The sequence below is a fragment of the Lingula anatina genome, chromosome 10, assembly GCF_051362555.1.
Source record: "Lingula anatina isolate TDL-2025a chromosome 10, LinAna3.0, whole genome shotgun sequence".
Taxonomy (NCBI): Eukaryota; Metazoa; Brachiopoda; class Lingulata; order Lingulida; family Lingulidae; genus Lingula; species Lingula anatina.
This window is the reverse complement of record NC_141776.1, coordinates 19,514,404-19,537,079: the sequence shown is the minus strand read 5'-3', so window position 1 is coordinate 19,537,079 and position 22,676 is coordinate 19,514,404. Positions and strand designations below refer to the sequence as shown.

Sequence of the window (22,676 nt, the reverse complement as noted above, 5' to 3'; positions counted from 1 at the left end):
CAACCACTCAACCATCTCATAAACTACACACCCAACCTGTTCAACCACCCTATAAACAATATACCAACCACTCAACCATCCCATATACTACACACCCAACCACTCAACCACCCTATAAACAATATACCCAACCACTCAACCATCCCATATACTACACACCCAACCACTCAACCACCCTATAAACAATATACCCAACCACTCAACCATCCCATAAACTACACACCCAACCACTCAACTACCCTACAAACAATATACCCAACCACTCAACCATCCCATAAACTACACACCCAACCACTCAACTACCCTACAAACAATATACCCAACCACTCAACCATCCCATAAACTACACACCTAACCACTCAACTACCCTACAAACAATATACCCAACCACTCAACCATCCCATAAACTACACACCCAACCACTCAACTACCCTACAAACAATACACCCAACCACTCAACTACCCTACAAACAATATACCCAACCACTCAACCATCCCATAAACTACACACCCAACCACTCAACTACCCTACAAACAATATACCCAACCACTCAACCATCCAGGTCAATCTTATCATTAGGCTAAGGACTGATTTTCCCACTAAACGGCTGCTATTTCTCTAGAAACTTCCTCCATGTGTAAATATCATGTGTGCAACTTATATGATGTGTTGAAGGTGGCTATAGGCTGTGGTGGGTTGAGTGGTGAACATCATTTTGGAGATAACAGAGAAGTTAGGACGCAGACGGATTTTGAAACTCTGTCTGGCCTTGAGTGGTGTATTACCTACATTTTTACCTGCAACTTAAAGGTTAAATAATTCCAACTTTACCTGTTCCTGCTAAAGTTGTGTTCAGGTGCATAACTAGATGTGTAGGTTAATGGTTTGCTGTTTTTATATATTGTACTGGTGATTGCCAACTATGTTGATTTGATTTCAGTTTGTACCATGCTCACCCTGCACACACATACATACATTCACAGTGTTTGAATGGTACCTGATAATATGTTGATAAAGAAGTATCGAAAGGATATGCACTTTGTTATGTACTTTGTTACTTCAGAGTTATGAATAGCATAAATCTCTTGCTTGGCATATGTCTTCCAGGTGTCCTTTGTAAACGTACATCTCGAATTAGTTTTACCTGAACTGGAAATAGCCTAATTGACATCACAGGACAACCAAGATGTGCTATTCTAAAGGGGCTATGAAGGCCCTGTGTGCCTTGGCTGTAGTGCATGTCTTGAATGGTTGGGTAAACAAGTTGAGGTCAGACAAAATTAATAATTTGGTTAATGATGGACAACTCTCTGTAAACAGAGTCAGAATTTGTTTTGGTTTTTGGTTTGCTTTTAGACATGATTTGTAATGAACATGACAGCTTAATTTTTGAGTCAATGTTTTATTTAATGGGGGTCAAAATTCAATTCCACAGTGTGGGTGATTTAAGGATATAAAAACAAGAATACTTTTGTATTTCTTGGCATAAATTGTAAATTTCTTCCCACTTACTGAACTAATACCCAAGGTATTCTTACCTTTGGAAAAAAAAAAAACAGGTATGCAAAAATCAGATTGCTATAAAATAAGGCTAGGTTGCACTTGCTAACCAATGTATCAGTTTTGTCTCTCCTTATGTCACAGAGGCTCAGAGTGGTTTTCAAGGTCTCCAGTAAGGTCAAGAGCATGAGATGTTCATACTGGAGCCGAGAAACCATTACTGCACTTTCTGGCTTTTGCCCACCTGATAGCATAATGGTAATGCATATTTTATGGCACTGACATGCTAAAACATTGGCTAGGTAGCTGGGAGCTCCTTCTACAGTGATGGATGTTCTCCTGTTGGGTTTTTGCCTGCGGAAAGGGTTTTTTAATTGCTATGTGCCAAATACCAATGCACACTGGTATTATTGACCTTTTTGATGACATGGATAGACACGGCAAAAATTCTGAATGTACCACGGGCTTAAAGGCCATAGGCCCATAACCAGCAAATTCAAAAAGGCAGGGTTTTTTTTTTCTGAAAAAGTGGACCTTTAACAATGATATCTTTGTGTGCCTAGATCAAATTGTACCCAGAATGGACCTTTTCCTGACAAAAAGGGCGGTTCTTTCGAACCCCCCGAACCCCCCTGGCTACAGGCCTGGGCCACTTTATTTTTACTTCTGTTGACTCTTGACTTCATATTGACTGTTCCAGCTGCAGACTATCTGGTCATGGCTGCCATACAGGATGACTGTGTACCAGCCAGAGCTGTTGTTTTCTACGGAGGAACACGGGACCAGCCTCATCACGCTGTACCAGAAGATAGAGAACAAAGGAGCCGTCATTCTGGTCATCAAAACAGAGAAAGATGAGGTGGGAACTATATAATTATACTTTTTTTCAGAGATGTCAATTTTATCTCCATTTATAAATAAATAATAAAATTTTACCAGTGATTAGTAGAGTTTATTTATTTATTTATTTATTATTTCTGTTTTTTGGGAGGGGTGAAGGAAGTTGCAAGATTTTATATAAAATATTTTCAAAGAAGAGAAGTACAAGGGGGAAGTTTTACTCTTTTTAAGCGCTCTAACATTATGACTTCACATTAATTTTTTCACTAATGTAAAAAAATAATTCTAATTCACATTCTACTTCAGGTATTTGGTGCCTACTGCTCCAACGACTGGTCAGAAAGAATACAGTACGAGAAAAGACTGACATATTTTGGGACGGGGGAGACATTTCTGTTCACTCTTGTACCAGAGGTAGAGAAGATTGAGTGGGTTGGGCTGAAGAAGCCACCAGAGGAGATCTCTAATACAGGATATATGTTCCAGGCAGGGGACAGGACCATGCTGACTATTGGAGGAGGGTGAGTGTCCTGGGGGAAAGGGGGGGGGGGGGGGGGGTAGAGTATGTGAGAGAGAGAGAGAGAGATAGAGAGAGAGAGACATCTCTAATTCTATTGGAGGAGGGTGAGTTGGACACTGCCTGTCTGTTTATGTGAGAGAGAGGAGGAGGCACTGTCTGACGATGTGTGAGAGAGAGAGAGAGGTCAGTAAGGTAGGGTGGGAGAGAAAGAAGAAATGATAGAGGAGCCGTTGAGGGGGGGATAGAAAGAGGAGTCAGTTGAATGGGGGAGAGGGGGAATGGAGAAGGATTATTAATGTGCATGTTTTGTGTGCTGTGTTAGGGATAAAGGTATCATGCTAACAATTGGGGAGAATGAGTGTCTCTCAGTCCCATCTTATCACCAAGTTTGTTTCTTCATGTGGCAGTTTAGACCACCAATATCAAGCTGTGAAGCTTATCTGGAACACATGTATTGAAATCCCAATGCAGTTGAAATAAAACACAACGCGTTTGTAGTGTTTACACTAAAGCTATATTTTTTGCATTTCAGAGATGGCGAGGGAATCCAGCTTGATGAAAATCTTTTCCAGGGTCGGACAGAACGATGTAACACCTTTGAAAATGAACCTTTGTGCGAAGACGGAGATTTCCACTGCAAGGTTGTGGAGGTGTTCGGCTTCAGTTAGCGGGCCGGTATTGGACTAACCATTGCGCCACAGACCCCAGGTCTGACCACACGTTTACTGCTGAATGTCTGCTTTTGATCTGATGAAACAGCTCAACAGTTACTCAATACGCAAATACAACAACCTGGACCAAACGTGCCTCCAACAGAAAGTCTTCTTCAGTGTGTTGTTGGAAGTAATAACGACATTAGTATCGTAATGTACTCATTGTTGTATCCTGAAGTATCTTGTGTGGTTTGGATTCTGTTGAAAGCGCAGTCATTCTGTTAGAAGAGGATAATAATGGGATATAGATTGTTGATGGCATCACAGTGAAGGACAAGGGTGGAGGTTCCACCAAGCAGAAGATGGTTATTGTTACTTCTTGTTGCTTTAGCCCCAAGTGTATTAGACTGAATTGTACTGAATGTGTTAGATGTGACAACACTATTGAAATGTGTTAGATGTGACAACACTGGAAGATTGTGTTAGGTGTGACAACACTATCAGAATGTGTTAGATGTGACAACACTGGAAGATTGTGTTAGGAGTACCAACACTAAAGTACATGTTAACTGGTTGCATGTTGGTTGAATTTTGAATTGGCACATTTTACACAGCCGCAGTGTCATGAAGGTTTGCAGAAGCTGCTTTTTGCCATGGGATTCTCTGATGTCACAATAAAAACAACGCTGTTGCACATTTAATGCTGACACGTTCATGGAAAATGCTGAAAGAGACTTTTATCCATAACAAATATAAAGCATGTGCTGTCCTCTTGTGGTGTTGTCTTGAAGACTGTGTCCTTGTTGTAAAGGCCGCGTTGTGTTATATTTGTAAATGTGGCAACGACTTCCATAGATATGTATGGTATTAGAAGAACAGTGAATGGCACAATATGATAGTAGGCCAACATATCTTTCACTTCTGAATATTGGTGAGAGTCTGTGATATAGCTGTTAAAACTCCCACGCACAGATAAGCTTTACTGTAAGACTTTAGTTTAGATCTTACCTTGGCTATTATTGCCATCTGCCTGTCTTGGTAACTAGCTCCATCTATAGTTGAGAGAAAGTGGGATTCTGCCCTCAATTGACTATGTTCAGTATTCAATAATACTATTATAAACATTATTTTCCTTTCAAAGTGGTGGACTTAGCCTGCTTTCTTCAAACTTAAACCAAAGCCAAGGCAATATAGGCTGCCCTTAACCAACTGCATGTAATTTTATGCCATAATCAAATATTAATTTATAAGGATATCTTCGATTATTTTCTGTAAATAACAAACTTGTCTCTTGATATATAGGCCAGTGATATGATTCTTGTCATCAATATTAGAACTACTCTTAAAATGATTGCTTGCTTATTGAAAAGTACAGTAATTAAGCCTTTCTTCAGTCAGTAATGTGAATGGATAAACACTTCAAGAAAAGTTAAGATATTGCCCCGAGGGTGTGGCAGTGAAAAACGTGTCAAAAGTGGGTTTGGCCTAAGTAAGATGATATCCACTGGAATATGTCTATAATAACAATATTGACAAAAGAGGAGGTAGTTGCAGTATATTTCCTTTGAAGGCCTTCTAAGAATGTTGGCTGTAGGACTGAGACTGATTTGTTGTATTCAGCAATTTACTAACAACGGAAATGGACTGTCCAGATAAGATTTAGCATGTTTATAGTGATTTTTTCTGCATTAATTGTAAAATATTTCAACACTTCTACCGATAACACAGACACATAGTATTACCCTCATTAGGTAAGTCCATTATACTTGCATGATTAAATTAATTTGTATGATATGTATATATTAGCCTGCTTTCTATCTATGACAGCTTGAGGGCGTTCCAAAACCTAGTGTTGGCCTCCTGCTGAAGTCTAAACTGAAATATAATTGCATCTTTGTCTGAGTGTAAATTATTTTGCATTCAGGTTTTCAGTTATTCATTTGAATCCTATCATCATATGTTGCCATACTTCTGATTATAAGTTCATTAATTTTAAGCAATAAAAGCTAGTTGCTTGATGGGAATCTGACTCTGTTGTAGATGTAGTTATGTAGTAGTCCATCACAGTTGTGACATTTTGTTTCAGTGGTACAGTGCAGTTGTGACATAAGTTGCCATTGGTACAGTGCACCTGTGACCAGCTTAGTTATCACCATTTATGGTAGTATCGAGTATGACATTTACAGATAATGTAACATCTGAAAACTTGTAAAATGGCTTTGCCTAGACAGGTTAAGTCAAGTGAATTAAGAAGTATATAACACTTACAACAAGTAAATATTCAGTCTCTTTTTGTGTTGTTGATCATCATAATTTATGTACCTACAAATATTGGTTATTTCCCAAAACTTATCTCTGATATTATACTTGCATTGTTAATATTCAAAAGGTATGGATGATTCACTAGATAAAGTAATCAGTGTTGTTCCTTATGGATATGTTTTCACACAGGTTCTCCATCAATTCTCCTACTGTACCATTTATTATAGTGGTCCTTTCACTCGTTATCTCCAAATGTTTTGGATCAAACAGAATGTGTTAGATGTGACAACACTGGCAGATTGCGTTGGGAGTGACACCTGGAGGTGTTGAAATGTATTCAATTTTATAAAAATCCTTTCTTAAATTATAAGTTAATCATGAATAATGACACATTAATTTTTTCAAGTGGAAGTGGCTATCAGTTGCTTCAAAGGTAATTTTAGTAGTAAAATGTAGGTTTATCATCTAAGGGTGAGCGGTTGTACCCACAAAAAACTAAAAAATCCTTGATTGACATCTGTCTTATCTCTGTTTAGCATATGTTTATTGTGTACATGCTAAAGTTTTGTTCTATTTGTGGACGTGAGATCGAGACTGATCAAGAAAGAAGGGCAGTGCAGTATTGTAAATATGTCATTTACTATTGTGTAATAAATTATAATGTTGTACAGTGTCTGCGCTCTCATTTTTGTTATTTTTCATAATGCAATATCCTAGTACTAGAGACGGCCTATTCACTTCTATACATTCTACCAAAAAAAATTCGGAAACATGTTGTATTTCAGTGATAAAAAAAATATGTATTTGAGTGGGAAAATCTTCAGTGAATATAAAATGTAATGAATGTTGGGTGCATTATCCACCAATGTTTGGTCAAAATATTTATCTAAGCTAATATGGTTATTTCATAATTTACTCAAAATAACTTTTTTGGGTGAGTCTTTATTCAGCATGTGAAATTTTGATTTTCTTTTCATTAAATAATTTTTTGTTTTTTTCGTGCAGAATTTTTCTTGCATTCGAGTTTGTTATAATTATCATGAAGTTTATCATTTTACGATAATTATCTTTATTAAAAGAAATTTCGCTTCGCCTGAAAACACTCCAAGTCTCTTGGTCTTCTCTACCACATTTCGTTTGTCTAAGCCGCAAAGCATTCTGGTAACCCCCCCCTTCACTTCCCCTCACTTCCGGCCATGGCCAGGAGAGAATGTTGCTACTGTACGAAGCTTCCAAGGACCGGTGTTTTGCTGACTTAAAGTGAGTATTTAGGCACAGACGTCGACCACTGAGTAGCATTCGTAAAAGGAGTGCTTTGAACTCTCCCGGAAATTAACGGTACAGTCTTTCCTTTCAATGTTTTGGTTCAGCTTCGCCGCAGCCCTTCAACGTTGCACTCGTGGATTGTAAACACATGTATACGTAGTACGTTGCCTAATTTTCACACACTGACCGAGTTCACTATTTTCAGAAACCGTTACGTACTGCTATATGTGGAAGGCCCCAGATGTCATGAAGGCCCCCCGACAAAGTAAAAAACAGATGTTATAGCTGATCTTGAGAAGGTCATCCCAATATGGCGGAGCAGGACAGCGATCTGGCAGTACGGGACCCAGGCTACGGGGACGCCACCATTCAAAGTCTGAATCTGCTGAGGAAAGATGAACAGTTGTGTGATTTCACAATACGTGCTGAGGACCGAGAGTTTAAGGTGATACAGTTAATATTGAAGATTTACTTCAGTGTTGGAGTTGACAAAGGGGTTGATAGCAAATGTCTAGCTTTCTTTATTATTGTTTAAAATATTTTGACAATTTATCGGCAACAGAATGGTTCTTAATGACAAAAGCTGATTTTTTGTTTTTGTTGTTTTTTCTTTTTTTTTTATAAGAAGAGTATAGTTGGCAACTCAGAAGTAGTGTAAACAAATGGCACTGGAAAATATCTATTAATCAATGGTGTCTACAATGTTAGAAATAAAAACAAATATTTTACACTAATGCAATACACATATCACTGTTCGTCCTTTGTCCAGGTTCACAGGGCCCTCCTGGCAGCTGCCAGCGACTACTTCCGTGTCATGTTCACTGGTCACATGCGTGAGAGCAATGAGAACTCTGTGGAATTAAAGGGGATGACAGCTGACTCCCTCCAGCAGATCATAGACTTCATGTACTGTGGAGAAATAATCTTGAACTTTGACAATTTGACAGAGGTTTTGAATGCAGCTAGTCATTTACAGGTAAAGCATGAACCATGGTAGCTTTTTTATGTAAAATTATTTAAGAATAGTTTAAGTGAAATCGAAAGATGATCAGAATATGTGCCATAGAAGTATTTGCAGAAAAGTGCAGCTTCAGTGGAAATCATTCCTGTTAAATTATATCCTAATAGGGTGACAAGCAGGTTTAGAGATACAGGGGACATACCCTTGTCACAATAATGCAACAATATTTTATTCATTCCAGGTCAACAGAGCATTAGACCTGTGCTGTGACTTCATCCAGTCCAAGTTGAACTTTGAAAATGCGGATGAACTTCTCCAGATAGCAGACGTCTATTCTCTGAACAAAGTCACGGACCACTTTGACGTCCATATTCTGGACAATTTTGAGGCATTCAGTAAAACTGAAAGTTTCATCAACCTTGATGCTAAGAAACTGATACAGTACATCTCGAGCGATGCGCTAAAGATATCATCGGAATTCCGTCTGTATGAGCTAGTCAATCAATGGCTACACCATGATAAAGCACGCTTTCAGCACGCTGAGAAAATCATGAGTCATATACATTTTGCGTTAATGACACAGCCTCAGTTGCAAAAAGCGCGGGAGGACTACCTAATGCGGACCAACACTAGGGTCACTCAGTATGTCATCGAAGGCCTCAAATATGGCCTCGATGTCTGCTGTCGCCAGCCTGTGATTAACGAACGTTCTGAAATTCGTACAACGAAAAAGAGCCTAGTGGTTATTCACCAAGGTTCAGCATTTCGCCCATTCCAGGTGACGGCGTTCAACCATGAGCGTGGACTGTTCTACAAGTTGTTCAGTAACACCAGTGGTAGCTGTGACTGTCGAGTGGCCGTCATTGATAACTTCATATACATTTGTCGTATTGTAGATTTTGGGGGTGGAACACTGATGAACTCCTTGTGTCGCTTTGATCCCCGCCATTTGCAGGTCCAGGAGCTCTCCCCAATGAAGAGGCTGAGGTTAGACTCTGCTCTCGTTGCAATAGGTCATAAGTTATACGTGCTGGGAGGAGGCAGCGAGAATCTGTTTGTGCTGGACTCAGTGGAGTGTTATGATGTAAACACCAACATGTGGACAGACGAGATCCCCCTTCTGGAGCCCACCCACTCCCATGCAGCCACCGTCACTGATGATAAAATCTACATCTCAGGGGGTGTGTCCAGCACGGATAGACAGCCTGTCAACACATTTGCCAGTTTTGATCTCACGACGCGCACGTGGGAATCCAAACCTGGAATTTTCTATGCGCGACGACTGCATGACATGGTGGCCATCGACAGGAAGATCTTTGTTCTGGGCGGGATAACCCGTCATGGCGTCTCAAATACTGGACAGACCCCCATTGAGTGTTACGATATTCAGACAGAGCAGTGGACACTTCTTGCCCACACATTCTCTGGACGATCTATAGGTCACTACATAGCTATGGAAGGAAAGATCTACTCCATAGGTATGCTGACATAATTTCTTTATCCAGATCACTGGACAAAAAAATAAGGTTTCTAAAATCAGCAAGTGAAGCACTTTCTTTAAATTGCTCCTGAAGATGATAGTTTAATTAATACAAGTAGTTTTGTGTGCATATCATATGTGTTCAATTCTGATTCCTCAATGTGTCAGTGTGAGGGTGTGTTCCGCTCTTTAACCGTTTTATAAATTTGGTGTAGGCTTGCCGATAACATTCTTCAAAATGATCATACACAATTTCATTTCTTGGTAAGTCAACCGTTTAAAATTCTCCAGTACAAGTTTCATTATTTATAACTATTGTTTACATTATCAAGTCTGATTTCAGGGAGAGAGCATTACAGCGCGGCGGAGGACGAGATTTGGGTGTATGATCTCCCTACTGACCAATGGTCAAAGCTGGCCAAGGCTCCCAACCACATGAATCTTTCCTCGGCTGTCTGTACCAAACTGTTCATTAATTTTTCTGATGAAAATGTGGAACGTTTGAAGATCTGAGAAAGTACACTTAAAAAAAAAAAAAGAAAAAAATATATATATATACATATATGTCACTGCTAGGATTATAGGTGCTAATCATTACATTTTGGACTAGGAAAAGCTATGTTAATCAACTCTCATTTCGAAGTGTAGTGCACTTTAAAAACTTGCACAGAGTAACACATTCTACAGGCATGGACTTTTCTTGTGTAATAAATAACGAGCCAGAATAGATATTCTTATTTTATTCTTCTTCAAAACCCACTAAACATTGTTAATAGCATGTCTGGACGGAGTAGAACCTTTTTTTTTTTTTTTTTTTTTTGGGGGGGGGGGTATTGTTGTTTGATAGCAGGAAATTATTTAGGATTTCAACATAAACAGCTCGTTTTGTGAATCACTTTATCATTAAATGTGGGCGTTAAATTTTTTTCTCTTTTTCAACAACAGAAACAAATTAGTTTACATTTCTCACACACAAGAAAATGTTAAAGTATATCCTCTTTATCTGTAGTAATACCAAAACTATAAAAAATATCAAATTACCCATCCAAACAACACATCATCAAAGAGTTTCCAGAACAAGTGTTCTCCACTTTATTCTTTCAACAACAATGCTAAATATTTATTTTTTTGTTAAGAACAACATAAACAAGGTCTTGTGTCCAGGTAATTTCCTGAAGTATTCCACATTTCTGCAGTGAGTTTGCTGCATTGGCACTTTGCTTAAAGAAAAACCAAATAATACTAGTTATCTAATTCAATATTCTCTATAGTATTAGTATCCCACAAGGTCAGCAGTGGGCTTGCTGCTTTGGCACTTTGCTTTAAAAAAAAACTAGAACAAAATTCTACCTCTTCCATAGTATTTCACTTTTTCCCTATGGTTACACATAAACAACCACTAAAACCATATTCAGTATCCAGGTCCATCTTCTCCATAGTACTCCACATTTTCCTATGGTTACATATAAACAACCACTAAAACCACATTCAGTATCCAGGTCCATCTTCTCCATAGTACTCCACATTTTCCCTGTGGTCCCTACTGTTCATGTGGGCACTGTAAGGCTTGGGTCCATTTAACTGTTTATCACAGACCTTACAGTAGTACTGGTCACTTCCCTGGCTCGCAGAGTCCGGACTGGACTTGGCATAGGCGGACACATATGGCTTGTAGGGACCTGAGAGAGAGAGAGGATGGAGATTTTGTTTTACTTGATAAATAAAATCTTTAAGATTTCCAGGAGTTCTCTATATCTTGTATGTGCTGATTGGTCAAGCGATGATAATCAATCTGATATGGTTTCTTATTAAAACTTCATCTTTTCATTTGTTACCCCCGGTTGTTTTCGGTTCCCTTAGTTTGTCTGAGTGTTACATTATGCAAAAATTTATGCACAGGTTTTGAAAATTTTTCAGAAATGTGCTTACTTAAAAGTGACTAGATGGTGATGATCCATCAAGTAATTAATGGTCATTTGGTAGATAATTACTTGTCTTGGCTGAGGTCTGTATTCCCTGGGTTTTGAGTACTTTAATTCAAGTGTATCTATTTGTTAATATATTTATCTCTTTATTCACTCCTTCACTGCACATTATGTGAACTACCATACTGCTTTTTTGATGAAACTCTCTATTACCAGGAGCTGTTGTCGGTTGTTTAACTGCCCTATTCTGTAGCCATGGCAACGAGGTTGGCATATCATCCAGCACCTGTCAACAAACAAATATATCTTTTATCAAATGTTACCTCCCCATGAAAGGATTATTTTAAAAGTTGATACAGTTTAAAATGAATATTTCCAGGTCCTGAACCAAATGCTTTTCTAAGTGTAGGGCAGTTTTACCTGCATGTGACTTACCATCAGCAGAGACATTGTGCTAGTGTGTCAAGTGTGACAGTGTGTTAGGTGTGACAATATGTTATATAAGAGTGTGTTAGATGTGACAGAATTTTTCATGTACACCAGACATTGGACTTGACTCACCATCATATAAGAAGCAGGCACATATCCCGTCTGACCCTCTCCATTCCTCACTAGCCACCAGTGCTCCTCTGTCCCATGTTTCTCCACCAGGAACAGTTGCTCTCCCTGAGTGACGCTCAGTTCTGGCTGTCCTAGAGGACTGGCTTCAGCAGCCTTATAGCTGTACTTGGCCAGCAGTTTCTTGCCTGTTGGTTGCTCTGAAGAAAAAATATATTATTATACTCTACTATGAAAGAGGTTTTTCATGGTCTCTAGATAGGATGATAAAAAGGAATTATTCTTAGACCCCATTTCCAGAGATTAGATAGATCTACTTTAGATCGACCTAACTCCCTGGGGGTTCACGCTAAATAGCTGTCAGCCGGGCGGACATGAAAGTTAATTATCCTCCTACAGCTTGTAGTAGGCAGGACAGACATTTAAGCCGGATTATCTGACAGTAATCTAGTGAGACTCCCCGCGGGGATAGATCGATCTAAAAGCTCTGGGAATACAGCCTTAGTTAGACCCCATTTCCAGAGATTACATCGATCTACTTTAGATCGACCTAACTCCCTGGGGGTTCATGCTAAATAGCTGTCAGCCGAGCGGACACAAAAGTTAATTACCCCCTTACAGTTTGTAGTACGTTTAAGCCGGATGTTTAAGCCAGATTATCTGACAGTAATCTAGTGAGACTCCCCGCGGGGATAGATCGATCTAAAAGCTCTGGGAATACAGCCTTTGAAACTAAATAACATCAGGCAAAGGTTTTGCTCATCGACACTAAATAGTGTAATATTACCCCCTAAGAAAAGTTAAAAGCAACAAGGATGAGATTACGTTCATGCACCTTGTTCCACTTCTACATTGTGGTATTTAACAATGTTACCCTACCTCTACTGCCATTTGGCGGCTCCTCTTCGTGATCTCCTCTTCCTGCGTGTGGTTCAGCGGCCGTGGCGGAGGGCCCCGAAGGATCGGAACATCGACTCTGCTGAACTTGGGCCGAATTTGAAGCGGTTTTATCCAAGGGTTGCCAGCTTTCCAAGCCGAATACTCCCCAACCGCACTTCTGAAATTGTCCCGGAGCAGGCATGGCAGTCCACTGCTACTTCTACTTGTATTGTACGATTTATTTAATGTTTTTCTTCACCTCTTGCGTCCACTAACAACTACTGAGCTGACGCGCCATGTGGTTTGTACAGATACACGCTAACGCGCGACATTTATTGATGCCGATCAAACGCGAGTAAAAACGTGCCCTTGGAAAATTCTACCTATGAGATGTGACCGTGATCAGCAGTAGCAATCCACTACTGAGCGGGACCAAAAAAGTTTCGTCTCTCGTCAAAAATTACTCCTGCAACGTTATTTGTATACCATTTTTATGCTATTATCAAAGAAGAATCTGGAGAGTCTATTCTACATAGTTGGTCTAAAAGTGGCAATAAACTCCATTCCCTAGATGCAGCGACTTTAAATGAATTGTCACCATACGTGACAAGTCGAGCCTTACACAGTGTTTAAAGTAATTTGTCGCGTAATTGGCAGGGGGCCGTAGCGATAGTCCGAAGGTTCAATAGTCCGAAGGTTCATTGGTCCGAATGTTCACTCTAGAACCTTCGGACCAATGAACCCTTAAGTAAAAAATCGATGAAAATGTTACCACTTTTCGGACCAATGAACCTTCGGACCAATGAACCTTCGGACTATCGAGACGCCCCCATTGGCAGGAGGGGTAGTTCATAAATTGATACAAGATGCAATATAGGCCCCCTATATATATGGTGGAACCAAGTTGTTAAAAGTTTACAAGGAGTCCGCGTGTTTTTATGGATTCACTCATCTACAAATTTCATGCTAAAAAGATGATATTAAAACCATCTTTAAAAACCTTTGAATTGCCCATTTATCTCTGTCGCATAAAAAAGTTGTACGCTGGCCCCCCTTATGCACTGCACAGTGTTCTAGTCTTTAACCTCCCCTGGCCGATTAGGGCCTATAAGGACTGATTCAATAGTTAAACCAACAAGAATTACTTTAGATCTGACATATATTTTTCTTTAAGACACGCACATTTCTACCTCACACGATGATTTTTTATCATGAAAAAAGCCGTTGGCATTACGTCAAATTCCAAAATCGCGGCAATGACCACGCCACACATCCGTCATAAAGTAATGTTGCATTCTCAATCTGGAAAATTGTACCCCATAATAGAGAATCCGCTTTCCATTCATATGTATAGGTAAGCCTCGCCCTAAATTTTGACCCAGTTAGATCACCCTAACCCTTATCACTACCAGTATATGGAGGGTGGCTTTTCTGTTACACGGACCCTCAGTTTCGTTACACAAGATTAATCAAATCAAAAAAAAAACTTTAAATTGGCTACTGATATGATATATGGGACTAGAAAAAATACTGTGTACTTACATGCAGTTGACTGATCATGACAGCCAATAACTGGCCAATTAAATCATTTTGCACAATAATTTTTCAAATGTTTTGGTCTAAAATTTGATTTCTTTATAAGTCTGGTCACATGATAACATGCATATTTAGTACATTGTAGATCATATAATATTGCACCAACTAAACCACCCCCCTTCTGTGCGTCCTGTATTCCATTTAGGTTTTCCTGGCCCATTGCTTTCACCGTCCTCGAAATCATACTCCAAGTCTCCAGCAAGGAGGCGCGCTTCACGAGATCTCGCGTTACTAGGAAGCTCAGTGACTGTGTTCACTTGATTGATATCGTATTCCCCCAATACATTGACGTCTTGGGAGGACCAGTGTGTCGTCATCTTTAGATTGTTGTACGCCTCTCTCCTGGACTCCAGATCGGCTTGCGTTGCCCATGCAGCGGGCGTCATGGAAACCATTGTAACATAGCGCCACCTACCAGGGTGTTGGCGGCCTTTGATTGGCCGGATATTCGCGTGAACGGTGCGCGAATCCCAGATGACTATTGATCCCTTTGGCGCAGAGATTCGTTTCACCTGGCATCCTCTGTCTTCAAACCATTTTATTTCACCAGGTTTTTCAAATGGGTAAAAATCGGTGATGGTCGACATCTTTACTGCGTTGGGAAAGGTTTTGCAGAATGCCTGGTGATACTTGTGAGAGCCTAAAATCGCCTACAAAAAAGCGGTTGCAATCAGTTTGAACATAATAGTAAGATTACCGTGAATACAGTACAGTGATTTAGAGATAAACAAAAAAGTGGAGCAGAGAAATGGGGTACGTGGTCTGGCGCCGAACAAAAGCTGTTACAATTCTATAATACACACACACAGGCCTACTGCCTACTTTTTTAAGAGCACCGTACTGCGTCATTGTGATAGGTGCGATTGCTGGGTGTGACATTGTGTTAGCGGTGAAACCTGTACAACACGGAGTTCATACCTGAAAGCACCAATCATCGCAGTCTGTGTCCTCCAGGTACACACCCCCCTGGTAAGCATGCAGTCCCTCCTTATGAGCACCCTGGTCAACGTGAAGCCAATGGGAACCAGGCTCTGGGGAGAGATGAAAACACAGCTCATAGAATGTGTTAGGTGTGACGGTGATCATGTAGTAAAATGTAATGCACAATGGTGCCATGTAACTTTTTGGCTTTTGCCCATACTGATGGATGTTGGAAATGTAATGCATTAAAAGTAACATGGGAATGAATGTGATGATTTAAAGGGGCCGACTGAGCCAAGCAAAATGTGTTATGTGAGACAGTGTCAACAATACAACGCCTTTATTAAGATAAAAAATAAGGACTTGGTGGGCTAAATACCAGCAAACTCTGTTACTCCATCCTCCGGTGGCCGTCCTATGGCTACAGCGTCTATGCTGCTCCACAGTTTGGCTGTTCCCCACAACTCCTCAAACACCGCCTTGGACTTCAGACGGATAGCCCACGACGCCTCCAAGTGGCCAACTTTGAAACTAGTGATCAGGCCTTTCATGTTGGACGGCCACCTACCGTCCGGATAAAGGTTTGTGACCCAAGTATAATACTGCTGCCTATAGGTGTCGCTTTCGAGGCTGGATAAGAGGCCCTCGACGACCACCACGCCTTTTTCGTCAAGTTCCTGCTTCATACTTTGGCTATTTCAGCATTAATAAAAAAGGAAAAAAGATTAATTGACTGTAAAATTATTTTTTCCTACATATCGATCAGGCCAGTCGTCAAATTGAAAATTGAAAGATTGGTAATTAATAACGACTCTGTAAACATGATATAGGGCACGCTGAGATTTGAAATTCGCGGGATTTCGTCACTTCCGGGGACATGTAAGATTTTGCACAACTTTTATTTAATTGGGCGGTCTAATCAATTGTCCACAGCTGTCAACGTGGTTTTCTGCTTCGATTTTTGGTGAAGTCGCCGAAGTAGAAAGGAAAACTGTTTTTTCGGTTCCCTGTGGATGAACTCATCCAGGGCTAATGGAAAAGACTGTGTTGTTAGGTTTTGGCAATAATAATAATAAGTTACTTACTAAAGACAAAGCTGTACCCGAAATGGGTACGTTGAGCGATAACGTTGCAAATTCGCGGTAGAGGGGTTGGTGGTGGTGGTTTGTCTTTCTGGGGAAATTCTGATACACAGCCTCAAATATAGGGCCTAGTCTTAAAATAAACGTTTTCTTTACCTCTACATTGTGAAAGGCCATTGCCTTAAAACCACAAAGTTTGTACATCTATTCCATATAAGTTCGTCACATCTAAATTTGCTGAAATGTTTGGCATACTGAATTCTTTTAAGCTGTAGGAAATTTGAAAATAAAAAGAAAACCCTTAAAGTTATTCGTACTTCAAGCCAGTCTTACCTCCATCCTGGTGCACCGAACTTGACCATTCTGATTTAGTCTAAACTTTCAAGTAAACATTTGATGGAATCTTTCACAGTTGTTGTCTTTATATATTATCAAACAATTAAACACGATAACAAAGCACATCAGTTCTTCGGTTGAACCTCAGCCCACTTTTATATATATAGAGAGAGGAGACTTATCACGATGACGTCATCTAGAGGCCTGATATGACGTGTTACTAGCCACGTGCGCTGTTACACTGTTACTGAAATATATTTGTCACATTTAGCAAGTCAACACGATAACCTCTTATCTCCATTGACTTAAACTATCTGTATTTACTTATAATATCTGTACATAAACAAGTAGCGTTAAAGCGATTCTTACTTTGAGTCGGTGGCCTCATTTAAAAAGTTCATTTCAAAATTATTATTTATTATTGTTATTTGAAAGTTTGTGTATTGTGTCGGCGCGTAAAAAAATACCCCTCTCTGGCAATTGTCACAGTTGATAGTTATGTTGAATTATCTAGAAAGGATAAATAGATCGAACATACATCGGGTGTGAATTCTTTACTTAAAAGGTTAAGCAACGCGTGTAGGGTGTAGGGGTGTTCATGCGCTTGGCTTCACATCCAGTGTTGTTAAGGCCGGCTAGTCCACAAGGGCGAAAGGTGAAATTTAAGTAGCTTGCCGGTGACCCGTAGATCACTCAAGTCAACCTCTCCTCCCCGTGGTACACCCTGGAAACTAGGTCCTAGCGGGCCTAGGCTAACGAGGCTCGGGCTATGGGAAGGAAAACCCTGACATAAAACCTACCGCGGGGGGCCAACAACCCTCCCGGTTCAAATTAATTGTTACAGAAACCACAAAAGTGGCCTTATGTCCCACGCGGGACGAAGAGCAATGATGATGATGATGAACGCGCATGGAATCTGAATGAGGTCAAGGTATTCTTCAGGTACATTCTTGTCCCACCAATACCGGTACAATGTTATTCTCATCACAGAAGTGTGAATAATGGCCTGCTTTTAACAGAAATAAACAATGGATTACACGTTTTAGATCCATAGTTGATTATTGTTACTACTGAGGATTTGACCTAATTACTCGCCCTAAATGAACTAGACTTGCACTCTGTGGTGAAATCAGCCTAATATCGATAGCGTATATAATAAGACCTTTATTATATGTGTGTATGCGTCTGTGTGTGTGTGTGAATTGATAACGTGACCTCTTTACTACCAATTTGGACGTGAAGACACAAACTAACTGAATAAGGATACTGAATTCTGTGATATCATGCCGAAATACAGTGACGAACGTTGGTGGTGAGTTACATTTAGGAAACCCATAAAATCGATTATAGGTGTACGCATTGTAGGACTGGGCGTTATAATAAAGTTTCGCGACAAAATATCAGCTTCGTTTCCTTATCTTCAGTTAGCGTTACAAATGAAGCGAGCGTAGTTTCCATGTAAAGCTTATGAGCCAATTTTACTAGTTTCTTAAAAGACTCAAATAAAATCGACATGCAAAGGCAAAAACAAAATGAATAACTTGGTCACCAATAAATGAGGTTTTAAATTGCAAAAGGATTGAATATTTGTGAATATTTCAACCCCTCCCCCTCCCCCCCCCCCCCCTCAACTTTCGTAATTTTCTCAACAGATTTGAACCGAGAATGTTGGAATAAACAACAGAAAGTAGCTAGAACCTTTTCTGAGAATATTTTACACGACAAGTTAAGAAATGAATCATTTTAACAAAACGCGTTACAACCACAGGTAGTGCAATTTAAAATCTTTTTCCCGTCATACTACACGTTGAGACAGTGACAAGCCCTGGCTGATTTTAGATTAGAGGTCACCAATAACACCAAATTGTTCATTTCAGTGAAGAGGTTCTCAAGGAGCTGAGAGAGAACGGTCTATCAGTCCTGGAAGGTGTCATCCAGGCCGAAGAGTGTGAGACCTATCGTCAGCAGTACCACACCTGGGTGACGACGCTGCGCGAGGACGGTGAGTGGCCAAAGAGCAAGCGCAGCCTGATCCAGCATTACCGCGTTGGCCACCTCGAGGCCACCTGGGCCGTACGACTCAAGTAAGTTTGGAAGCGCAAAAAAAAAAAAAAAAAAAAAAAAACTTCTAAAATTGCACCACACCACTAACAAGCATGTAGGACCTGGCACGCAAATGTGTGTGTGTGTGGGGGGGGTCCTCCTTCTCCATTCTCTTGAGCTTAAGACCAGGGCCGTAGCCTCCGGGGGGGCAGGGGGGGGGGGCAGCTGCCCCCCCTGGGATTTGAGGTGCAAAAAAAATAAAATAAATAAATAAATAATAATCGCAAAGGTGAAAAACAATAATTGCAAAGTTGGTATCAATTCTGTGAGAAAATGCACTCATGGCCACTAGACAATCATTCAACAATCTGTTAACAAAGGTGTACTGTTTTTAGCCAACTCAGTTCATGCCAAAAAGCTCACCCTCCCTTAGGGAGCTATCCTTAGAGGAGCTATACTTATGGCAAAATGAACCCACAATTTCTGACTTCTTATTGAGCAATAAAACAGTTAAAATGCACCAGAATGCAGTATTATACGTACAGTTTTTAAAATTTTTCCACACCGTGGGAGGAGGACACCCCCTCCCACCCCCTCCCCCCTCGGGGGCTTCGACCCCTCGTGTCCGCTACTGCCCCCCCCTGGCATTTTGCTCAGGCTACGGCCCTGAAGACTAAAGTGGTTGAAAAAGGGGAGAGCGGGTGTAACTCGCCCTCCTGACCCCTTCCTCCTACTCCTAAATGTATTTCTTTTACAGAACAAAACCGGTGTTTGCAAAATTATGGGGAACTAACAAGCTACTGTCCAGTTTCGATGCTGTGGCGATTGGACGGCCGCCAGAGGGCGGTGAGGAGGAGTTCCACACCCCGGACTGCTACCAGTGGCTCCATCTAGATCAGTCAGCAAAGCGTGTCGGACTGCACGCTTATCAAGGTCGGCGTTATTATTATTTATTATGATTATTATTTTTTGTCAAAATCTTAGTTTAACGTTCTTCGACAGTTTTTTTTTTTTTGCAAGATTCCACGTATTGTTTTGCGGCATACACTCAAACTTGCCCACGATGCTGCGTCAAACATGACTCAAATTTTGGACCATATATTCCTCAGGGTCCGTTCAACTGGAAGACACGGCAGAAGACGACTGGTGCTTCGTTGCCATGCCAACATCAGTAACATACTTCGACGAATTTTGCCGAACTTTCCCGCACGGTCCGACCCTGCCGACCAACAACGACTTCTACCGACTCAAGGCAATGGAGGTGGAATGGTACAAAAGTAAGGGCTGCGAGATTAAACGCATCGCCGCCCCAAAAGGTTCCATGATTCTCTGGGATTCCCGCACAGTCCATGCAAACGCCCCGCCAATGAAAAACCGCAATAACCCCGGCAGATGGCGTTACGTCGTGTTCGTCGCCATGGCTCCAGCGATCTGGGCAAGCGCCGCGGACATGCAAGTGAAGAAGCGCGCTTACAAAGAGTTACGGATGACGCAGCACTGGCCGGCGCAAGGTGTTAACTATTTCCAGGATTTGAACTACGCTGGATGCAAAGTTATGAAGACCCACTCGAAGCTAGGAAGGTCTGAGGAGGTCCGACTTTTAGCGGGAGATTTGGAGTACGATTTCAATGATGGCGAACCGAACGGGCCGGAGTGGCGTCCACAGTGGAACTTACCGGCTTAGTATAGAACACAAAATTCATTTCCATCAACGCACTTTTATTTTTTAATTTGTTTATTTGTTTATTTCAAAATAATTTTGGACCTGTAACAGTATGCAGTCGCCCTACCACCAGAGGTCGCTGTTAAGTTCATTTGATCACGTGGATGTGACGTACTTGTGTCTGTTATCAACGAAAAGACATATTTTACAATTAAAAGCACCAGTTGTGGACGTAGTTGTCCCTGAATTGGACTAATGGCGATCTTATCTGTGACTGGCTGAATATTCATGAATAGCTGTTCCCTGGGCTGACTAAATATTCCTCATAAATAATTCTTTATCATTTTAATGAAAAATTGATATATGTATAACATCGATTAGCTGTGCCCATATCAGTATTTCTCAAAGCTATATTTTCAGAGTCAACATATCCTTCATAGCTACTAAAATATTCCAATTCAGATCTTTAAATTATTATGAATAGTAAAATAAAAGTACCTGATACCTTTTTAACTGTACAAGATGACTGGTCAGTCATTTAAAACTTAAAGATTGAAGTTAATATCCAAGTGCCGGAACGGATAAAGCAAGCAAGGATTCGTTACTAGGAGAAAATCGACTTTGGAATAATTTTAGCGGATGAATTCCGTAAAATTATTTAATGTATCTATTGGTCCAAGCGATTATTAATTAATTAATTGGAATTTCAATTAATAAATTAATTATTCTATTTATTTACTTTACTTTACAACGTAATTTTGAATCAAATTTCGTCAGATTTTAAAGTTTGCCAGCATTGAGAGATACTCTAAGCATTTTTATACTGACTGACTGTGCTTTTCAATTTTTTTAATTTAACAATTGCCCCAACATAACCCCGGCCAGCTCTTCATATTAAAGCTCGTAGAAATCACTTGCACCTGTGAGATGACTTTTTCGCATGTCCGTGCACCGATGAGCTTTATCCAATCTAGTTTCTCAGCAAAACAATCGATACAAATCTTCTCTAACACAGCACATCAGCTCAATTTAGTTAGTACACCACCTTGGTAAAAAAACAACCAATCAAAGTCAAGCATCCCGCTTTGTGCGTGACAGAAAAACTAATGTATGTAAATTAGGTCAGATTACAGCACGGAGAGCGAGTGTGTTGCGTAGAGGGCAATAAGCTTTGTGTTTCGCTCGCCGTAAACGGACTAAATACCCCCTCAATGTAACCAACAGCGAACGGAAAGGATAGAACTACGCACACGGAGCCATGATGGCAATTTTTAGACATATCCACGGAGTTTTAGTACTGTTTTTACTATGCCAAACTTCGGGAGAGAAAGACTCGCTGAAGACGGCTGATAGTGGCAGTGTCGTCGCCTCTCCAAAGTCTACGGCAAACAGTATGAGTCCGTCAAGTGCTTGTCATAAAGTACGAGAAGAGTTTGGGAAAACTTTTCCTGGCCACGCTAGCCTGGTGCCGGCGAAAGTGTCACATGGTAAGAATGTGTAATTGTTAGTTCGTTAACTTTAATTGGAATTTCAATTATAATTAGCATAATTTGGAAATAAGATACAAGTTGGAAAAATTACAATCACCCAGCTCTGTTAACCCGAAGTTTAATATTCTGTGACTTGATTTCAGTAAATAACAGCGTTTCAGTATGGGACGTGCCTGTTTTGACTCTGGGGTTTATTTGACTTTTCCCCCGTTCTTGAATTAACTTTAAATTGAAGGATGAGATTTCAGAATTGTAAATTGCATTTCGCATTTCATTTCGAGTTTCAGTCATTCAGTCTTTATCTTAAAGCTCAGAGAAGCACTGATAAAAATTGCTGCAAGATGTTTTTTTATATGCTTAAATCATTTGAAGGGCACATTTGAAAAGTTACAAAGAAGGGAAATTGTTTGGATATGGCAGTCAGGCTTATCACGGATTTATTACTGATGAAAGTTGCTATAAGACAGTAATAGAAAAACATTGAAAGGTTTTATAAAATGTCAAGTTGCTAAGCAGGTGTGATTTACTGTCAGTGGGTAAATTAGTTTGTCACATGGGTTAATGTACTTGTTTTATAGTTTGTTGTAATGGTGTCTTTCAATTCGTTGAAATCAAACGTCAGTCAGTAAAACTGTTGATTCATACCAGCATTGTGTTTAACAAACAAAGTTGGACAAATTAAAATAGCTAATGTTGTTTT

General features: G+C 40.2%; 6 protein-coding genes across 10 annotated transcripts in view; 4 read left to right on the top strand and 2 right to left on the bottom strand.

Moving 5' to 3' along the window:
- LOC106175865 (GTPase-activating protein skywalker) overlaps positions 1-6,449 on the top strand; it is a 34,137-nt gene extending 27,688 nt beyond the window's left edge. For all 5 annotated transcript variants that reach the window (XM_086996707.1, XM_086996706.1, XM_086996703.1 and 2 more), the window contains 3 exons: positions 2,202-2,360; positions 2,648-2,862; positions 3,394-6,449. In XM_086996707.1, the coding sequence (XP_086852833.1) occupies positions 2,202-2,360; positions 2,648-2,862; positions 3,394-3,529 (510 nt within the window). In that variant the 3' untranslated portion in view covers positions 3,530-6,449. The remainder of the gene's footprint in view (positions 1-2,201; positions 2,361-2,647; positions 2,863-3,393) is intronic.
- A 474-nt stretch (positions 6,450-6,923) lies between these two features.
- LOC106175820 (kelch-like protein 15) lies at positions 6,924-10,225 on the top strand. The gene is made up of 5 exons (XM_013557977.2): positions 6,924-7,036; positions 7,248-7,487; positions 7,812-8,018; positions 8,245-9,481; positions 9,827-10,225. Exons 2-5 carry the CDS (start codon positions 7,353-7,355, stop codon positions 9,994-9,996), a joined length of 1,749 nt encoding a protein of 582 aa, XP_013413431.1. The 5' UTR covers positions 6,924-7,036; positions 7,248-7,352; the 3' UTR covers positions 9,997-10,225.
- A 377-nt stretch (positions 10,226-10,602) lies between these two features.
- On the bottom strand, positions 10,603-13,193 carry LOC106175841 (uncharacterized). Its single transcript, XM_013558006.2, has 4 exons — positions 12,846-13,193; positions 11,970-12,166; positions 11,622-11,694; positions 10,603-11,162 (listed from the first exon to the last, which is right to left on the bottom strand). The coding sequence occupies exons 1-4, from the start codon at positions 13,045-13,047 to the stop codon at positions 10,972-10,974; spliced, it is 663 nt and encodes a 220-aa protein (XP_013413460.2). The 5' UTR covers positions 13,048-13,193; the 3' UTR covers positions 10,603-10,971.
- Positions 13,194-13,979: 786 nt separating this feature from the next.
- On the bottom strand, positions 13,980-17,141 carry LOC112042772 (uncharacterized). The gene is made up of 4 exons (XM_086996471.1): positions 16,778-17,141; positions 15,742-16,055; positions 15,360-15,472; positions 13,980-15,091 (listed from the first exon to the last, which is right to left on the bottom strand). Exons 1-4 carry the CDS (start codon positions 16,804-16,806, stop codon positions 14,528-14,530), a joined length of 1,020 nt encoding a protein of 339 aa, XP_086852597.1. The 5' UTR covers positions 16,807-17,141; the 3' UTR covers positions 13,980-14,527.
- A 781-nt stretch (positions 17,142-17,922) lies between these two features.
- LOC106175829 (uncharacterized) lies at positions 17,923-21,220 on the top strand. Its single transcript, XM_013557988.3, has 4 exons — positions 17,923-18,092; positions 18,658-18,864; positions 19,581-19,756; positions 19,933-21,220. The coding sequence occupies exons 1-4, from the start codon at positions 18,064-18,066 to the stop codon at positions 20,505-20,507; spliced, it is 987 nt and encodes a 328-aa protein (XP_013413442.2). The 5' UTR covers positions 17,923-18,063; the 3' UTR covers positions 20,508-21,220.
- Positions 21,221-21,592: 372 nt separating this feature from the next.
- LOC106157305 (glypican-5) overlaps positions 21,593-22,676 on the top strand; it is a 39,925-nt gene continuing 38,841 nt past the window's right edge. Inside the window, exon 1 of the mRNA XM_086996621.1 lies at positions 21,593-21,973. Within this exon, the coding sequence (XP_086852747.1) occupies positions 21,745-21,973 (229 nt within the window). The 5' untranslated portion in view covers positions 21,593-21,744. The remainder of the gene's footprint in view (positions 21,974-22,676) is intronic.